The 20,148-nt window shown below is 39.0% G+C and overlaps 1 protein-coding gene across 5 annotated transcripts in view; it reads left to right on the top strand.

The window, feature by feature from the left end:
- FBXW11 (F-box and WD repeat domain containing 11) overlaps nucleotides 1–20,148 on the top strand; it is a 148,052-nt gene that overhangs the window by 47,283 nt on the left and 80,621 nt on the right. For 2 of the 5 annotated variants that reach the window (XM_054488681.2, XM_054488679.2), the window contains exon 2: nucleotides 4,372–4,473. The exons of the other annotated variants lie outside the window; for them this stretch is intronic. In XM_054488681.2, the coding sequence (XP_054344656.1) occupies nucleotides 4,372–4,473 (102 nt within the window). The remainder of the gene's footprint in view (nucleotides 1–4,371; nucleotides 4,474–20,148) is intronic. 5 annotated transcript variants of the gene reach the window in all.

Genomic DNA, 20,148 nt, shown 5'->3' with positions numbered 1-20,148 from the left:
TAGCTAATATGAAGAAATCTTTTCATTATTCAGTTAAGCAATCATGGATAATAGTTATTCTCGAATGATCAACATGGGTTTCCAGCCGTGTCCCTAAATTAAAAATTTGAAGCTTCAGAATCACTTACGGCCAGGAGCCATGGCTCATGCCTGCAATGCCAGCACTTTGGGAGGCCGAGGCAGGCAGATCACCTGAGGTCAGGAGTTCAAGACCAGCCTGGCCAACATGGTGAAACCCCATCTCTACTAAAAATACAAAAATTAGCTGAGCGTGGTAGCAGGTGCCTGGAGGCTGAGGCAAGAGAGTCGCTTGAACCTGAGAGATGGAGGTTTCAGTGAGCCAAGATCATGCCACCACACTCCAGCCTGGGTGACAGAGCGAGACTCCATCTCAAAAGAAAAAAAAGAATCAATTACTGTTGTGGTCCTAGCTGTATTTTAATGCTCTTAGGTTGATGAATGTGGAACTTTTATTTTTATCCATTATTTTCAAATTGGATCAATGTCCTCCTGATCTATTAGATCTAAGACCTAAGAGGAACCTACCTTGTTTTGGCTAGCGGGTACAGACTTTCTTACTAAAAGGTGGATGTATTTCCTAGAATAGCATTTTCTGTTGAGTAGAGATGATTTTTCAGCAATGTGGCTGGTCACTTAGCTTCAAAGTAATTATTGAGTGTGAAAGTAAGCAGTTGTAATACCTTTTAACCACTGTCTGTGCTCTTACCAAATGGAAAACAACACTCGTCTTGAAACTGGAAGTTCCCAGTCTTGGGATCTGAGAGTTGAGACTTCTGATTAGTAGATATTGGCAGTTGCATCACACGCCAGCTTGGGTGCTGCCTAGGATCAAGCTGTCTCAGTGAAAAGTACTCTTGCCTCAGACCTTAGCACCAACCCAGCATTATGCCATTTTGAAATCTTAGCACCAACCCAGCACTATGCGATTTTGGATAAGTAAATTACTTCATCTCTGAGCCTGTGTTTCCTCTTCTGAAGGGGAAAGTAATGTCTATTGTGTAGGATTATTGTGAAAATGAGATGAGATATCCTTTATAAAGTATTTAGCATGATGTTGGCATCTAATAAATAATAAATACTGGCATCATTCTTTATATCTTACAGTATCTACCATAGATATTATGAAGAGAAAATCTTGTAAATCTGACCCTCGGAGGGTCTTTTAAAAATCTTTTCCTGAATATACTAGTTAAATAACAAGCTTCAAAAAGCTTTGAAATATCAGACTTTTAATAAATGGCTAATGTTTTAAAATCAAGTTCACGGAAAATTTTCTTTATGTTGATTGTTTCCCACATTTTTATGAGTATTGATTAAATCATTAAATGGTTAAAAAGCCTTGATAATATCATTATTTTTCTAATTTGGATTTAATTTCTTCACGTCTTAATCTAAAATCAGCGGTGCGAGGTATACTAAATAGTCTTTAAAATGCCTTCCTGTTCTCACAATCTGTGATTTTTTGATTTACTGAATGTGAAAAATTGCCTTTTAAAAAGTTTTAGATTCCAACTTATTAGCCAAATCTAATCAATACTTTATGCTTTCATGGTTTTTACCCTTTGAGGCAAATACTATTAACACTTGCAGAGGGAACCTGACTTTTTACTGAATAAGTAAAAATTGATTTACATATGAGCTTTGGTGTTAATTTGATATTAGTTGCTGAAAGATGTAATCCTTTTTTGTTGTTGTTGTTGAGACAGGATCTCACTCTGTTGCCCAGGCTGGAGTATAGTGCTGCGATCTTGGCTCACTGCAACCTCCACCTTCCAAGCTCAAGCAATCCTCCCACCTCAGCCTTCCGAGCAGCTGGTACTATGGGTGCATACCACCATGCTTGGCTACTTTTGTATTATTTGTAAAGGTGGGGTTTCACCATGTTGCTCAGGCTGGTCTCGAACTCCTGGGCTTAAGTAATCCCACCATCTCGGCCTCCCAAAGTGCTGGGGCTATAGGCGTGAGCCACCTCACCTGGCTAGGTGTAGTCCTTAAACTCTCTTCTTTGCCCATCTACTTGTGATGTATGCTGATGTGAGTATTCTTTTATTAAACATGTGTAAGAATATCTCTGGATAGAGAGTGTTTGTTGCAGTGGAAAGAAAATCAGCTTGTCAGGTTTAATTTACTAGTCCTAATTCTGCCATCAGTTAGCCCTTATTCCCCCGCACTTTGGACAAGTTGCTGGGTTTTTTTCTTTTCTTTTCTTTCTTTTTTTTTTTTTTTTGAGGCAGTCTCACTTGGTCGCTCGGGCTGGAGTGCAGTGGCGTGGTCTTGGCTTACTGCAACCTTTGACTCCCAGGTTCAAGCAATTCTCCTGCCTCAGCCTCCCAAGTAGCTGGGATTACAGGTGTGTGCCACCACACGCCTGGCTAATTTTTGTGTTTTTAGTAGAGACAGGGTTTCACCATGTTGGCCAGGCTTGTCTTCAACTCTTGACCTCAAGTGATCTGACCGCCTTGGCTTCCCAAAGTGCTAGGATTATAGGTGTGAGCCACCGTTCCTGGTCTGTGTTGTTGTTTTAACAAATCAGGCTCTCCTTTCCGTTTTAATTAAAAAAATTTTTTTCTTAATTGAAAAAAAATTCCATGGGACTCTGCTTGATATCTCTTTCCTGATCATCAGTTTCCTCATCGTAAAATGGAATAATACCTATTTTACAGGGTTATTGTGAGAGTTTACTATTTCAGCTGTCTAGCACATAACAGAAGCTTGATAAATGGCAACTATTTTCATTATTTTATTTCATTATTTTATTCAGCATATTCTGTGGTTGGCACTCTGCAGTGTTGAGGTGACAGAATTTGTGTACCTAGAGTTTCAATGATATATTGCCACTGTATTGGCTTTGGAATAAAGGCACACCTTGGAAGTGTGTCATTTTCATTGCTACCGGAAAGCTGCTCAATTTTTTTATTCCATTTGGTTCCTCTGATTTTGTATTCTTTAAATGCCTTTTCTAAGTAATCTCAGTATTCCGTGTATTATAGGTGAACTGTAACTAGTAAGTGGCAGATACTAGATAGGAACCCAGGTCTCTCTGATTTCAAGCAAAGCTATCTTTGTTTATATTGCAGTTGGGTGATAATAGAATTTATCCACTAAACCAGCACACTTTTAAGGGTGAAAGTTATGAGGGGACAATAAGTGTCATCCAGGACTGTCTCAGGCAAATGAGGGTGTTTGGCTATTCTAATTATAGCTAGAACAAACAAGTTTATGAGCGTGGGTCCAAGACTTCTGGGATGTTTTGGTTGAACCCAAACACCTTTAGTTTTTGTTACATGAGTATTGATTTTGCCATAGTAAATTAATTGACTTTAGATCTGAATGATTGAACAGTATGGTCTAATGGTTATTAACTTTACAGTATGGTCTAATGGTTATTAAGTAGTAGCCATAGTACATATGTTCATTTTATATTTTACTTTTTTTCTTAATTCCTTTAAAATCAGCAAGCTTTTAAAAGAGGATCGAAGAGGTAAATTAAATAAGCTTTTTAATTCTTAGTCATGTCAGACGGACTTTGTAAACAAAGTCTAAAATGAAAATCATGACATTCCAATGTTTTTCCTTTGGGAAGGTGGAGATGTGATGACACTGAAAATCATGCATTTTAAATCACCTCTTTTATTGCCTTTGTCTATCAGTCTGTCACCCATCTTTCTTGTTCTTTTTGCCTTATTCTTTAGGTCTGTGATTTTACCTTAGGGAGGTGCAAAACTTTACTCACATGATAAAAGTTGGGGTGATTTAAGTTTTCACAATAGCAGCATCATAGTCTTGTGGAAAGAATGTGGGTTTTGGTAGCAGACAAACCAAAGTTTGAAATTCTGGCTCTCCCCTCCTTTGTTGTGTGTCCTTGCGCGAATCACTTAACCTCTGAGCGATGGTTTCCTTACAATGATATGAGGATTAGAGAACAAATGTAAAGTGCTGGGCAAATAGTAGATTCTTAAACAATGATGACAATTATGGTTATGTGACATAGATGAGAAACTGTGGCATTGATGAAATTGTAGTCGACAATTTCACCACTAATCTTGTTTTGCACTCAAACTTTCACAGTTCCCTTTGGTGGGTTTTTGTTTAAACATTCTCTCTGTCCCTCTTGATTCTATTCACTGTATCCTGAGAAATTAGTGGTTGGCAGCAGAAACCTCCTTTCCATAGAACATCAAGTGGGCCCTCCCCCAAGGTTTCAGTGAGCTGTCTGGGACCATCCCTAACCTCCAAACTGCCAAGGGTGCACCCCCTGCCCCAACTAACATTCAAGTTGCCTGTGTGAAGGAGTGATTTGTTGCGGCCTCTAACTGCTTCTTCTCTTCCTTCCTTTTTGTCATCCTGCAGTGTTCTGTGCCAAGGTCTTTGTGGCTAGGCTGCGCCAACCTGGTAGAGAGCATGTGCGCACTGAGTTGCCTGCAGAGCATGCCCAGTGTCAGATGTCTCCAGGTGCCTCTCTTCTTTCTTGTTGTAAATGTGTTTTTACGTATGCCATGAACATTTGTTGAAACTTGCAGTAGTGTGTTTAATCCAATGTTAAGTCTGCTAAATGTTCTGTGTAACCCTCTGCTTTCCTCCAGCCTGGGTGCCCCATATGGAGGAGTTAGTACCAAGAGGGGCCCTTTTGAGCAAACGGGTCTTTGGCTGGGCCCTGTCCTCCCCTTTTCTGCTCCTGCTTTTTACTCTTTTCCCCTCACCTTGAGGTTGTAATTCTCATGTTTAATAGTTGCGCATGTGCCAAAAAAAACTCCTGACATTTTCTATTTGGCTACCTTTAACAGTTCTTTGTTGAGTTGGGAGGGTTTCATAATTAAAGTGGTGATTTTTTTCTATTTTGAAACTTGTCCTTTTGGCTTGCTTTCTCTCCCCTCTTCAAAAAAGGAGCGGGGAGGGAATCACTACTGGCATAAAGCCTCAAATTGAAGTTTATAAAGATCATAGCTTTATGCTGCCAATAATTTGTCAGTTTGGGCCACCTCCCAAGGGCCAGATCTGACACCTGTCCTCAGGGTCCACCCAGTTTTCCAGGCCGAGGCCGGCAGAGAATTCCACAGATAAAAGTAAAACTTTTTGGGGGTGGATGGGAAAGGGTTGCTCAGGATAGAACTGTTAGCAGGAGTGCAGCTGGTGACCCTCTCTTGTTGGGGTGGCTTCTAAGAGAGCCAAGGAAGAAAACATTGTAGCTTTATTTCTGAAACTCTGTTTAGAGCAAGCATGTGTTTAATTAAATATGGTTTCAGTAGCAGTATTCAGTTTTCGTCACTGCATATTCCAGACAGTTTGATATATCTTTAAAAAGCCATATTAAATTCCTGGCATCTGGTTGAGACTCTCCTGTTTGAGGAAAACTGTAAAATTAGGTATTGAGTTAGAGGGATATTATTGATGGCATGGGTGACTTTACTGTTCTCAAGGTTATCTTTCTATTCATGTTTACAAGTTTTCAATGGAGCTGGGGAGCCAGGAAGGAGGCAAATGTTCAGGCATTTTATTTACTTATTGGCAAACATTCAGAGTAGCACTGGTGTGGTTATGGATTCAAATTGCTTTCTTTGGAAAACTGTACTGGAACCTCACTAACACAGTTAACTGGAGAGCGAGTTCAATATATGGCCCAGTTGTCTTTAGATTCTGTATATAAAGGTGGATTACAAGTCTTACCTTACAAGAACAGGATGCTTCAATGAGGCTCAAAGTGTAATGAATATATGTTTACTTTTGGAAAAGCAGCTTCTGTGCATGTGATGTAACTTTTAACAAAAATGTTCTTGGAATGGCAGCCATTATTGCATGTGCTCTCCTTGATGCTGTATAATGGATATTTGCGTTATTATAATAGATGTACATTTTTGTCTCTATTTTTCTGTATTAAAAGGAATGTTACAGTTGCTTTTTAGTGGGCTGACTGAGTTTTTTCCAGAACTGGAAATTTAAGAAGGGGAAAAATTGTAGTTGTTAGTGAGGTCTTGAAGTGCAGATTCTTTTTATTGCATTCAGTTAAAAGTAATTGGCCAATGGAAGACATCATTCAATATATTTTAGTAACAGTATTGTGAGTTCTCTGGAGGTGGGGTGAGTGGGAGGAGGTACACGGGTTCCTACCTTGTTGAAAATGGAAATCCAAATTTGTTAAAAGTTCCTTGACTCATCTTTCTTAGTGAAACTCACTTAAGAGGAAAAAAAAAAGATTTTTTTTTTTTTGCCTTGATTGGATCTTATTTCAGTGAGTGGAGCAATATTGTCTTTAGAGACGTGTAGAGTATTCTGTTTACTTAGGTTTAATTTTTGCTAGTATATAATTGAGGGTATGCAGCATAGTGAAATGAACTAAGTACTCAGCTGATTGGCATTAGCAAATCATTACTCTGTTTTGTCCCACATGTGAATGGAAAGTAAACATGTATTAATATTAATGAGCCTGGAAGACTTCCTTCCTCTGTACTCATTTAAGTATTATTTTAATGCCAACGTTTCTCCCCTTTACCTCCAGTCTCCAAACAGTGCTAAAATTTCGTGCCTTAATTTGGGTTTGGGCTCTCAAAGAAGGCCTGTTGCTTATATGCTGCTTCTTTGGTTTATTGCAAAGATGACTCTTCCTTTGCACACCTTTTAGCAACCTCATATTAAGCAGGCCTGAGAAGGGAAGGAATAGTTAGGCTACCTGGAGAGAACAGAGCCTAGTTCTTTCCTGGTCTCTGAAGTTCCATGAAAGAGTTCCCCCTTAAAATTGTCAGAGTGGACTCACTGATGATTGCAACTTGAGCCCATTGACCTGTCTATATGGCTGCATTTTAGTTTACCTTTTGAAAAAGCAGGAGGGAAGATAGTAGTTGCCCTTAGGCATAATTTACCCATTCCAGTTTCTACCATCGTTGAGAAGGGAAAACAGGTATCAGAGACTTAAAAATCACTCATTACCAACTGTTACATGATGCTTCACATGTATTAGCTTTATGACAACCCTGTGAGGTAGGTGTTCTTATCTCCAATTTTCTGATATGGAAAATGAGTCCGAGGTGACTATTTGGCCCAAGATAATGTTTACATAACTGTAAAGTTACTGGCATATGAATCACACACTTGCCTGATTCCCAAACTGATTTTCTTTCCTCTACTCTGGAATGCTGCTTTTGTAGTTTTCCGTGTTAGTTTTATTTGTAGAAACCTCACTGTTGACACCTGGTATATGGTTTGTTTAGTTATTAATATTAGTTGAAAATAAGAAAAGAAAAACCTGCCAAATTCTGTAGAAAAAAAAGGTTGCCATTCTTTTTGCCAAAATGAGCCCTCCTGAATCTTATAGCTGGTGAGCTTCCTGAGTGGACTTTCTGCAAACTTAATTCCATAAATATTTACTGAGCAATTGGTATGTGCCAGGGCCTCTATTGGTTATCTCTCAACCAAGCTGAACTGAGTCAGTGTTTCATTTGCCTCAGATGTCCTGATTCAGCCAGTTGATTGTTATAGCAAATAATCAGGAATTCAGACCATGTGGATTATTGATTTGCCCAGATTCTTGTGGCATGAGAATCATACCAATGTTAATAATAGTATGTATCATTTATTTTCCACATTCTTTCTATGTGTTGGACTCTAGGAATTGGATTATCTCATTTGATCTTTTATGGAAAAGTTATCTACCTTGCCATTTTTGTATATGAAATTACAGAGGTGAGTTGACCTGCCTAAGGTTACACATTTATTTAAGTGGCAGAACTGAGTTAGGAACATAATCTGGATGACTGCAAAGCCAGTGCCCTAGTCACCAGTCTGTAGTGACAACTGCCATTTTAACTCGCAACTGCCATTTTTAGGTTGAAACAAATTCCCCTTAATTTTTGGAGTTAAAAATTTAAAGCCAACACAGCAGCGTGATGTAATAGACTGGCAAGTTGTCTTGGGAATGTCATTTGCAGCCTCAGCTGGGGGAGAGTGTTAGTGATGAGCCTTTTGCTGGGGTAGGACTGATGGCTTGGAATGCCAGTGAGGCTCGTGTGAATTGAGTTTGAGTGCCTTCTTCCAAGCTCTAGTGCATATAGTGCTGGGCAGTAAGTGGTGCAGCTTCTTGACAGCCGCCTTTCTTGTTTCTTTTTCACTTTTAATAGGTGTAGTGAGCCACAGTGGCCTGAGAATGCTGCAGAACTTCTCAGAGCTTTTCATATAAGAGGATCGTTTTTAGAGGAGGGAGACAGCTTGGTAGAAGGAACCCTGGCTTTGGTGCAGACAAACCTCTATTCTAGTCCTGTTCCTACTACTTAATGACTTTGTGATACTGGGCAAGTTACTTTATTTTCCCGAACCCCCGTTTCCTCATCTTTAAAAATCATAAAGGGTTTTTATGAGGTAGAGAAAGATAATTGCCACCTCTTACTGATTCTTACTCTTGCGGGGGTATGAAATCCATTTTTTAATTTACTTGCTCCTGGTTCTCCATTTAAGAAGGAATTTCAGTCTTACAGTCTTAGATTCCAGGGCTAGGTAAGGATTAGCTAAAAGACCATGCATATGATAAGGCTGTTTTTGTTCAGGGTCGGTCTGTCTTAGGTCAGACATGGCTGTTTGAACTCATTGCTTCTTGTCTGTTTTCTGATGAGCATTAGGGATTTGTCATTTCTTGTTGATTATCCTAATTATCCTATAGCACTCTGGGTCTGATAATGTGAACGTTTTGGGTTGCTCAGTGGTAGAATCTGTAGTATTTTGTAAACACTAAAACCTACATTTTTGGCTGAGCAGTCGCTTACCCCTATAATCCCAGTGCTTTGTGAGGCCCAGGTGGGAGGATTGCTTGAGGGCAGGAGTTTGAGACCAGCCTTCGCAACATAGCAAGGCCCTACAAAACGTTTTATTTTTGTGTTTTGTCTCTACGAAACAAAATAAAAAATTAGGTGGACATGGTGCCATGTGCCTGTAGTCCTAGCTACTCTGGAAGCTGAGGTTGGGGAATCCCTTGAGCCCAGGAGTTGGAGGTTACAATGAGCTATGATCACACCACTGCACTCCAGCCTGGGTGACAGAGCAAGATCCTTGTCTCTAAAACAGGGGTGTCCAATCTTTTGGCTTCTCTGGACCACACTGGAAGAAGAAGAATTGTCTTGGACTACACATAAAATTACACTAATGATAGCTGATGAGCTAAAAAAAATATTACAAGAGAAAAAAATCTCATAATATTTTAAGAAAGTTTACGAATTTGTGTTGGGCCTCATTCGAAGCCGTCCTGGGGGCTTGCGGGCCACGGGTTTGCTCTAAAAAATATATAAATAGGCTGGGCGCGGTGGCTCACGCCTGTAATCCCAGCAATTTGGGAGGCCGAGGTGGGCGGATCACTTGAGGTCAGGTCAAAACCAGCCTGGCCAACATGGTGAAACCCTGTCTCTACTAAAAATACAAAAATTAGCCGGGCGTGATGGTGGGCGCCTGTAATCCTAGCTACTTGGGAGGCTGAGGCAGGAGAATTGCTTGAACCCAGGAGGTGGCGGCTGCAGTGAGCCGAGATTGTACCACTGCACTCCAGCCTGGGTGACAGAGGGAGACTCCGTCTCAAAAAAAAAAAAAAAAAAAATATATATATATATATATATATGCACACCCACACACACACATACACATACACACATATATATGTATATGTATATATGGTTAAAAAAACCCACATCTTTCCTCTTTATAAGAAAATTTACAAAATAGAGTTTGAAAAAGAAGAAAAAGTCCATTGGTAGCGTGAGCACCTACCACCCAGAGAGAACATTTGTTGCTATTTTAGGCCTTACTTCCTCCTGTCTGTTGGGTAGGGAGGAATCCATCAAATTGTGCAGTGTTATTCTGCTGCTGCTGATTTTAACAGTGGTATTTTTAATGCCCTGTGGAACCCCAGCTTGACTTTGGAGTCACTAGAGGGATAAAGGAGGGGCTAGCACAGTGTGCCTCCTACTTCGATCTCACTTAGAATGGCCCTGGATTTATCTATTCTACTTAATGGGGCTCTTAGGAAGATTTCATTTTAAAAACTTTCTCCTTGTAGAAATACCTAAACACACAAAAATAAGAGAATTATTCAACTTAATCTTGAACACTTTTCAAAATTATGCTAATCTTAGTTCAACCTTTCTTCAATTTTGTTTTTTCTGGGGCATTTTAAAAGCAAATCTAAAATGCCTCAAAGTTTTACAAACCACTGTTTCATGCTAGCATTAAAAAATTTTTAAACAAGCTTCAAGAAATTAAAAATAAAGGCCAGGCATGATGGTTCACACCTGTAATCCCAGCACTTTGGGAGGCCCAGGCAAATGGATTACCTGAGGTCAGGAGTTTGAGACAAGCCTGGCCAACATGGTGAAACCCCGTCTCTACTAAAAATACAAAAATTAGCCAAGTACGGTGGCATGCACCTGTAATCTCAGCTACTCGGGAGGCTATATCACAGGGCTTTAGCATTTTTTTATTTTCAAAAAAAATAGCCAGTTTTTTTTCTCTCTCTTTTTTTTCGAGATAGGGTCTTGCTCTGTTGCCCAGGCTGGAGTGCAGTGGCAGGATCATGGCTCACTGCAACTTTGACCTCCCAAGCTCAAGTGATCCCTTGCACTTCAGCCTCCTGAGTAGCTGGGACCACAGGCATGTGCCACCATGCCCAGATAATTTTTCAGTTTTTTGTACGGACAGGGTCTTGATATATTGCCCAGGCTGGTCTCAAACTTCTGGTCTCAAGTGATCCTCCCAATTCAGCCTCCCAGAAGTGTTGGGATTACAGGTGTGAGCCACTGAGCCCAGTGGCTAGTTTTCCTTTTGAAGGGCCTTTAGACTACGATTGTTTTTTTTTTTTTTTTTTTTTTTTTTGTGGTGGGGGTTGTATTATAGGAACTTCAGTAATTTCATTGCATATGTATCTTTAGGCTTGTACGATTTTGTGTGTGTAATTGCTTGGTCAAGGAATATCAGTATTTTATTATGACTTAATTAAATTATATACAGAAAAGTTTAGTAATCTCTCCCTTCTAATCCCTTCCTTCCCCCAAGAAACAAATGTTAACATTTTGTTGTTTATCGTTGTATATTTGTTTTCTTTGTTCATAGGAGGGTATGCAATCTGACAACTATCAGAATTCCCTTATTTAAATTAAAAAAAAATTATTTGTTTATGTATTTTTTTGAGACCGAGTCTCACTCTGTTACCCAGGCTAGAGTGCAGTGGCACGATCTGGGCTCACTGCATCCTCTGCCTCCCAGGTTCAAGTGATCCTCCTGCCTCAGCCTCCTGAATAGTTGGGACCACAGGTGTGCGCCACCACGCCTGGCTAATTTTTTGTATTTTAAGTGGAGACGGGATTTCGCCATGTTGGCCAGGCTGGTCTCGAACTCCTGACCTCAGGTGGTCTGCCCACCTCAGCCTCCCAAAGTGCTGGGATTACAGGCATGAGCCACCGCACCCAGCCACTTTTTTTTTTGAATAGAGAAAATGGGCTCACCCTAGAAAAATCACAATACGGGGTCACTTATTTGCTTTATTTATTTAACATTATGTTATAGACATGTCCCCAGATTAGTAAAGTCTAACTCTTTCAGGAATGGTACTTTTATCATCCCTAGATTTTGGGGGTGGAGGCGAGAGTACAGGTGTTTTTTTTTTTTTTTTTTTTTCCATTTTTCAAGTATAAAGTGTATATAGAAAAGTTCAAAAATCTTAAGTGTGTACAGCTCAGTGATTTATCTTAAAGTGAACAGTGCTTTATTTTGATAGGTATGGCTAAATTGCTTTCATGGAAGATAGACCCATTTATATTCCAAGCATTGCCATAACCCCTGAATATCGTTTAAAAATGTTTAAGGTATACTTTAAAAGTATTACTAAAAATAACATACTTGTTCAAAGTTAAACCAATAAATAAAAACTGGCAAATAGTAACATGATGAATTAAGATTTTCTATCATCATTTAAAATCATTGTATAATATTCCATTTAATAAATATATTAATGATTTTAAGAAAACTTCCCTTCTATATTAAGACTGCTTCCAATTTTGAGACATTTTATTGTAATTAAGTCTTTGTATACTTCTGTGATTATTTTCTTAGGTAAGACAGTGTGCACATTTAGGTTGCTAACTTGTACTTTTGAGAAGCTGGGTAAAATTATACTCTTAAAAGCAGCCCATCAGAGATCCCTTTTCATACTCTAGATGACATTGAATATTTTAATTTTGTACTTTGTTGACATTTTGATGGATGAAAATGCAGAAATGATATCTTGTTATAATGTACATTTAATTGCGAATGGGATGGAATATATGTATACATAAAAATATTCATTGGCCATTTCTATTGTTGTTATGTGAGTTACCTCTTCATGTTCTTTTTTCCATTTTTCTATTGATGGCCTTATTTAAAAAATCTGATCTGTAGGAACTCTTTATATATTAAATATATTAACTGTTTTTTATTGCAAATACTTCTCCCAGTTTGATATTTGCCTTTCAGTTTTTTAATAATGGTTTTGGCCATGATGAAAGTTTTGAGAAAATGTTTACTTTTTGTGTGGCTATACTTGTTCCTTTCTTATAATATTCTTCTAGTGGTTTGTAGCATTATGCTTTGCAGTCTTTCATTTTCTCTGTAATTTATTTTGCTATATGCTGTGAATTAGGGATGCACATTCTTTCCGAATGACCTATCAGTTGTCTGCATACTATTTACTGATCTAGTGTTTTTTCATTGATTTGATATCATATGCGCATGTTTCACTTCCTTGTATCCAATGATGTGCAGTCACCGAAGCCTTGTTCAAGCTTTTATTCTTCTTCACCTTCCTATTATTATCAGCCATCAACCTTTGTAAGCTCATCATCCACAACTGTATCATGCTGTCTTTTATATGTTGTACTAGTTTGAAAGTGTCTTACTGATGATATAGACTTTGAAAGTTTAGTGTCAAACGTTATTCCTATGCATTGAAATTTCCATGTCATATTTTCTGAAAGCAGTGAGGATGACTTGGTGATCTGAGAATTTGAAGCAACAGAAAAACAGCAAATAAATTAATATTTTAGAGAAAATTTTAATGATACCACAATGCCTGCATATAGTACTAGCACTAAGAAATCACATTCCCTTTGGAAGAGAGCCTGTGCTATGGGAGAATGAAAACTGTACCTTGCCTTACTAGTAGTTGTAATTTATGGTTTCTAAAACAATGTGTATGATAGATTAAAGTTTCACAGTATAATTTGAGGATAGGGACATGGGTAAATGGAATTCAGAACACATTAAAAAACGTCTTTTTAATTCTTGAACAAAAATGTTGTCATGTACCTGATACTATAGACATTTATTATGTTGCTTGTAAGAGTGCTTGTTTTATTTATTTCTGTTGGTTTATATTTATTGTTCATTCTGTTTATGAAAGTAACTTTTTTTGTTTGATTTTTTTTGTTGTTGTTGTTGTTTTTTAATTAAATAGAAATGGGATCTTCCTATGTTGCCCAGGCTGGTCTCGAACTCCTGGGCTCAAGTGATCTTCCTGCCTCGACCTCCCAAAGTACTGAGATTATAGGCATGAGCCACCATGCCTGGCTAGTAACACTTTTTTTTTTAATGGCAGAGATTTTAGAGAGTGGACAAGTATGAAGAAGAAATTAACCAGTCAATCATAATCTCACTTCACTTTAGTATCTGTTCTTTGTTTTCTTCATGTTGTTTCTATATAGATATGCTTATCTGTCTATACTTTTGTTTTTATATAGGTTTGTACTCCATACACTGAAGTATAACCCAGTTTTTTTTTTTTTTTTTTTTTTTTGAGATGGAGTCTCACTCTGTCACCCAGGCTGGTGTGCAGTGGCGTGATCTTGGCTCACTGCAACCTCTGCCTCCCGAGTTCAAACGATTCTCCTGCCTCAGCCTCCCGAGTAGCTGGGATTATAGGCACGTGCCACCATGCCCAGCTAATTTTTTGTAGTTTTAGTAGAGATGGGGTTTCACTATGTTGGCCAGGCTGGTCTTGAACTCCTGACCCCGTGATCCGCCCACCTTGGCCTCCCAAAGTGCTGGGATTATAGGTGTGAGCCACCATGCCTGGCCTACATTTTTATTTTTAAAAATAAAATTTTTATTTTTTTGAGGCAGGGTCTCATTCTGTTGCCCAAGCTAGAGTGCAGTGGTGTGAACATGGCTCACTACAGCGTCGACCTCCCAGGCCCAAGTAATCCTTTCACCTCAGCCTCCCAAGTAGCTGGGACCACAGACACACACCAGCCACTCCTGGCTAATTTTTAAATTTTTTTGTAGAGATGGCGTCTCCCTATGTTCCCCAGGCTGGTACATTTTTAATGACTGCAATTTCATTGTCTGGGTATACAATAATTTAATCAGTCTCTTACTAATGGACATTAAGGTCATTAAACGTTAGTGTATATTCATGCTTCATACCTTAGATTATCTTATTCATTGAAAAAATTCTGAGTCAAAGGAAGTGGACCTTGTTTTTTTTTTTTTTATTTAAATAATTGAGATGGGGCCTCCCTATGTTGCCTGGACTGGGGTCTTGAACTCCTGAGCTCAAGTGATCTGCCTGCTTTGGCCTTGCAAAATCCTGAGATTACAGATGTGGGCCACCACACCCAGCCCTGGACTTTAAGCCTTTTAAACTTCTAGCAAAAACATTATTCTAGTTTTTAATATCATCAGCAATGTATGATTATAATAGAAATAAATGCCCAATGTAGAAAACTGGGAAATATAGGAAAACACAAAGAATAAATTAAAAATCAGTCTTCACTCTTTTGTTTTTTCTTCAAGCAACAAATGACATATGATGTTCTTACTATGTGTTAGGCATAGGGCCTGGTAATAGAGGAGTGCACAAAACAGACAAAAAGTCTTGTTGTCTCAGAACCTACATTTTAGTGGTGAAAGAAAATGAGTAAAACGTCCAGGTGCAGTGGCTCATGCCTGTAATCCCAGCACCTTGGGAGGCCAAGGCAGGTGGATCACTTGAGGGCAGGAGTTCAAGATCAGCCTGGCTAACATGGTGAACCCTGTCTCTACTAAAAATACAAAAATTAGCCAGGTGTGGTGGCAGGCACCTGCAATCCCATCTACTGGGGAGGCTGAGGCAGGAAAATTGCTTGAACCCGGGAGGTGGAGGTTGCAGTGAGCCGAGATCGCGCCACTGCACTCCAGCCTGGGCGACAGAGTGAGACTCTGTATCAAAAAAAAAAAAAAAAGTAAAATATACAGTATGTTAGATAGTAATATGTTCTGTGGAGAAAAAGGGGGAATAGAGCACCCCAAGGTTTGGGAATGGCTTCAGTTTTAAATAGAGCGAAGAGGGAAAGCCATTTGAGCAGAGACTTGAAGGAAATGAGGGAGCAAGCAAGCTGTGCAGTTATCTAGAGGAAAAGAATCCCAGGTAGAGGGAACAGCAAGTGTACAACAAGCCCCAGAGGTAGGAATGTTTGTGGCATGTTAAAATAGCCAGAAGGCTAATGTCTGGCTGGAATGTGGAATGAGGGAGAAAGTAGTAGAAGATGAAATCAGGGAAGGAAGGAGGAAGGTCATAGAAATTCTGTGGGGCTTCTAGAGTTTTGTAGACTTTGGCTTTTATTCTGCATGAGATGGGAAGGCATTAGAGAATTTTTACCCGAGGGGTCATTGAACGTCTTGACAGGATCCCTCTACCTGCTGTGTAGACATAAAAGGAAGAGGTGGAAGCAGGGAGACCAACTCTAAGATTGATCAGCATGTCAGTCAGGTTTCTCCAGAGAAACAGAATCAATAGTAGATAGATATTTTAGGGAACTGATTCACATGACCATGGGGGCTGGCAAGATTGAATGTTGTGAGACAGGCCATTAGGCTGGAAGCTCAGGCAAGATTTCCCTGTTGCAGTCTGGAGGCAAAATTTATCCTTCTCTGGGAAACCCCAGTCTTTTCTCTTAGGCCTTCAATTGACTGGATGAGGCTTACCTACATTATGGTGGGTAATAGACTCAAAGTCTACTGATTGTAAATGTTAATCATACCTAACAATACCCTTACAGCAATATCTGCTAATAGATTAGTATTTGACCAAACAGCTGGCCATATAACCTAGTCTAGCCAAGTTGACACATAAAATTAACCATCACAAGCAGATTGGAAAGAGGCCACACTTTGGAGTTAGGGATTCAAAATGGAAACAGTTCATGATGAAATGAAAGAAAAGGTGAGTATGAGATTAGTCAAAATAATATTAATCTTGTTAAGTCAGTATCATTTATAGCATCAATATCTAACAAAAATGTAGTCAGCGGTGATTTGGACTTTGGAGCCTTGGTATGGTTGGAAGATAAAAATGTGATACGTTTCTACTTGCAATAGTGAAATAGTGAGTGCTTCGCAGAGAACCATTAGTATATAGTGCTCAATTTGTGGAAGTACTATAAGTATGTAGGGAACTTACAGTTAATGAGTACTACATGCCTAGACATGTTACTAAGCTCTTTCCCATATATTATCTTTCTTCACTTTATAAACTTTATAAGCTAGGCACTATTCTGTTTTATATGTGAGGAAACTGAACTGAGGGGGAGAGAGCTTGTGACCTACACAGGGGTATCTACCTTCTATGTGGTGGAGCCAGGATTCAAACCTAGTCTTTCTAGTTCTATTATACCTTACTGCCTCTTAAAGTAGAAACTATTTTCATAGGAATGATTTTTATATTTTAAGTTGTAAATAGACTTTTCTAAATCCCAGGTCAATTACGCAAGAGGAATGCTATTTATGTTGTTATACCAGTAGCTTGCATGATCAAATATCTCCTCTTCAGAGAGACCTTTTCTGACCATCCAATCTAAAATAGCTTCCTGCTTTCCACTCTGTTATTTTATGTTGCTTTATTTTTTTCCTTCATAGCGCTTAGCACTGTATGAAATTATATTCCATGTTTGTTTGTTTTCCTCCTGTCTGTTGTCTTTTCCCCCACCAGAATCCAAGTTCTATGAGAAAACGGGTCATGTCTTCTTTTTCACTGCTTGGTAAACACATCTGTTTCTAAAATAGTCCCAGCAGGTAGTAGGTGCTCAATAATTATTTATTGAATGAAGAATAAGCATAATAAGTTGGAATGTGAAGGAAAGGCTATTTCTAAGCTTGGTTAGGATTATCTGGTATAATATTATTTGCTGTCATAGTTAGGACTACTTTGGACTTCTTTCTCTGAATTCTGTGAATGTAAGTATTCCTGTGGGTTGAAAGATTATCTTGAAAAAAATTGATTTTGATTTGAAGACTAGCCTGTATTTTGTTTTGCTTTAAAAAGTTCTCTTTTGATTATAAAATTAATACTATTTATTATAGACCATTGGGGTAAAAGTGGAAAGAAAAATGAGAAACCACAGTTTATGGAGTGCCATTCTTAATATTTTTGGCATGTTTTCTTTTAGTTTTTTTTTTTTTATTTAAGAGAGAGTCTCGCTGTCGCCCAGGCTGGAGTGCAGTGGCGTGATCTCCGCTCACTGCAGGCTCCGCCCCGCCGGGGTTCACGCCATTCTCATGCCTCAGCCTCCCGCGTAGCTGGGACTACAGGCGCCCACCACCTCGTCTGGCTAATTTTTTGTATTTTTAGTAGAGATAGGGTTTCACCGTGTTAGCCAGGATGGTCTCGATCTCCTGACCTCGTGATCCGCCTGCCTTGGCCTCCCAAAGTGCTAGGATTACAGGCGTGAGCCACCATGCCTGGCCTTCTTTTAGTTTTAAATCTATGCATATGTTTTACATAGTTGGGATTATTATATATATAATTATATATATAATTTATTATATACATATAAATATATGTATAATTTTACTTTTTATGCTTTGTATACTTAGTAGAATGAGTATATTAATGTATTCCTATAATTTCTCATAGCATAATTTGACATTGTCTTATATATTTTATGAACTCTCCATAACTTGTCATTTCTTTGGGTGCTTAGAATCTTTATTTTTAATTATCCAAAAAGCTAATCACCATCTTTGTGCATAAATCTTTGGCTTCATTTTGAATTAGCTAGGATATAGTTCCAGGAGATACGTCATATGTATCTTGTCAAATTGTTTTCCAGAGTGTTTACATCTCATTATGCCTTCACTAGGATTGAACATTTTTATTTTGAAAAGCTTTAGCAAGCCTGTTGCTCTGTATGATTTAGTAGCATGCTCTAAATTCAAACCTCTTTACAAGTGGCAACTCTTTCCCCTGAGCAGTTTGAATATATGTTGAGTCAGCGAAGGCATGGCCTACTAAAACAAGATCTAGGCCACGCCTGCTGGCTCACGCCTGTAATCGCAGCACTTTGGGAGGCCGAGGCGGGTGGATCATGAGGTCAGGAGATTCAGACCATCCTGTCCGACTTGGTGAAACCCTGTCTTTACTAAAAATTAGCTGGGTGTGGTGGCGCACGCCTGTAATCCCAGCTACTCGGGAGGCTGAGGCAGGAGAATCGCTTGAACCTGGGAGGTGGAGATTGCAGTGAGCTGAGATCCCACCACTGCACTCCAGCCTGGCGACAGAGCAAGGCTCTGTCTAAAAATAAAAAGTAAAAAAGAAGATTTACTGCTGCTATGCTTGGCCAAGAAAAGGATGTCAAGAGACGTCCAAACACCTAACAACAGCCTGCCTGGCTGCTACAACTAGATTTCAAAATTCAGATCATTCACTTAGAATGGAGTTACTCACAAACTACTTAAGAAAACAGAATCACTCTTATATCTTGGACATATTTATGTACCATGGTTCTGAGTACCTACTATGTCCCATGCCTTATGTTACATGCAGAGAACAAGCTGCCAATTGTAGACAGATTGCATATGAACACTGTCTACCCTAATATAAAGAAGGTTCCTCTCTTTAGAAAACCAAGAGTCTCTTATTGGCATCCCTGTAAAATCTTTACATTATAGGATGCATCTTAGTTACTTAATTTGGAGTAAAAGGCAAATGTTAAATCCTTCATCTTTAAGACAATAAGAAATGAAAAATTGAGGGTTAAAGTAATGGTAGCTGTGATGGTAGCAGATAGGAAGAAACTGTCACGTAATTTGAAAGAAAAAGACTGTCAAAAGAAACATTGCCCAGGGCATCTGGTAGAGTTCACAGAAAAGAGATAGATGGATGAACCCCTTATTTTTAAAAATTTAATTTATTAATTAATTTTTGAGATAGGGACTTACTCTGTCACCCAGGCCAGAGTGCGGTGGTGCGATCACTGCCCACTGCAGCCTCAACCTCCTGGGCTCAGGTGATCGTCCTACCTCAGCCTTCTGAGCAACTGGACTACAGGTGTGTGCCACCATGCCTGGCTAGTGTTTTTGGATTTTTTTGTAGAGACGGGGTTTCACTATGTTGCCCAGGCTGGTCTTAAACTCCTGGGCTCAAGTGATCTGCCTGCTTTGGCCTCCCAAAGTGTTAGGATTACAGGCGGTAGCCACCACTCCTGGCCAGATGAACCCCTTGTTGTTGAGTAGTACTAACAATAGCTCGGGAAAGACGCATGAACCTGTAGTGTCAGTCAGTGCTAGTTTGAGAATATTTGTTTATTAAGATCATGTGATTAAAATGTGGTGGTAAAAAAGTCGTAAAGGATTTTTAGCACATTTATTCCTGGGGATATGAGGTCATAGTTTGAAGTGTTAGGTAATAATTAATGTAAACAAGCCATTGAAATATTGCTTTTTATTTATTTTGAGATAGTCTCAAGCTTATAGAAGTTATTAGTATAACACACAGAACTTTTTGTTTCTCAATTTGAAAGTAAAGCTGACTGAATGCTTCTCTCATGCTGTAATATTTTACTGTGTATTTCCTACAAAGGAGGATGTTCTACATAGTCATAATACAAGAATCGGTAAAGTAGCACTGACAGTTTACTGCCAACTAATTCTCAGCCCTCATTTAAGTTTCATCAGAGGTCCTGATAATTTCCTTTATAGCAGAGCTACCCGGTTCAGAATGATGCATTGCCTTTAGTTGTCACACTTCTTTAGTTTTTTTCAGTCTGGAAGAGTTATTTGGTCTTTGCGGGACTTCCATGACCTTGACACTTCTGAAGATTACAGACCAGCTGTTTTATAGTCTGTCAATTTAGGTTTGTCCTTTGTTTCCTT

This window comes from Pongo pygmaeus, chromosome 4, assembly GCF_028885625.2.
Source record: "Pongo pygmaeus isolate AG05252 chromosome 4, NHGRI_mPonPyg2-v2.0_pri, whole genome shotgun sequence".
Taxonomy (NCBI): domain Eukaryota; kingdom Metazoa; phylum Chordata; class Mammalia; order Primates; family Hominidae; genus Pongo; species Pongo pygmaeus.
Note: the sequence above shows the minus strand (reverse complement) of the source record. Positions and strands in the feature narration are given on the sequence as shown.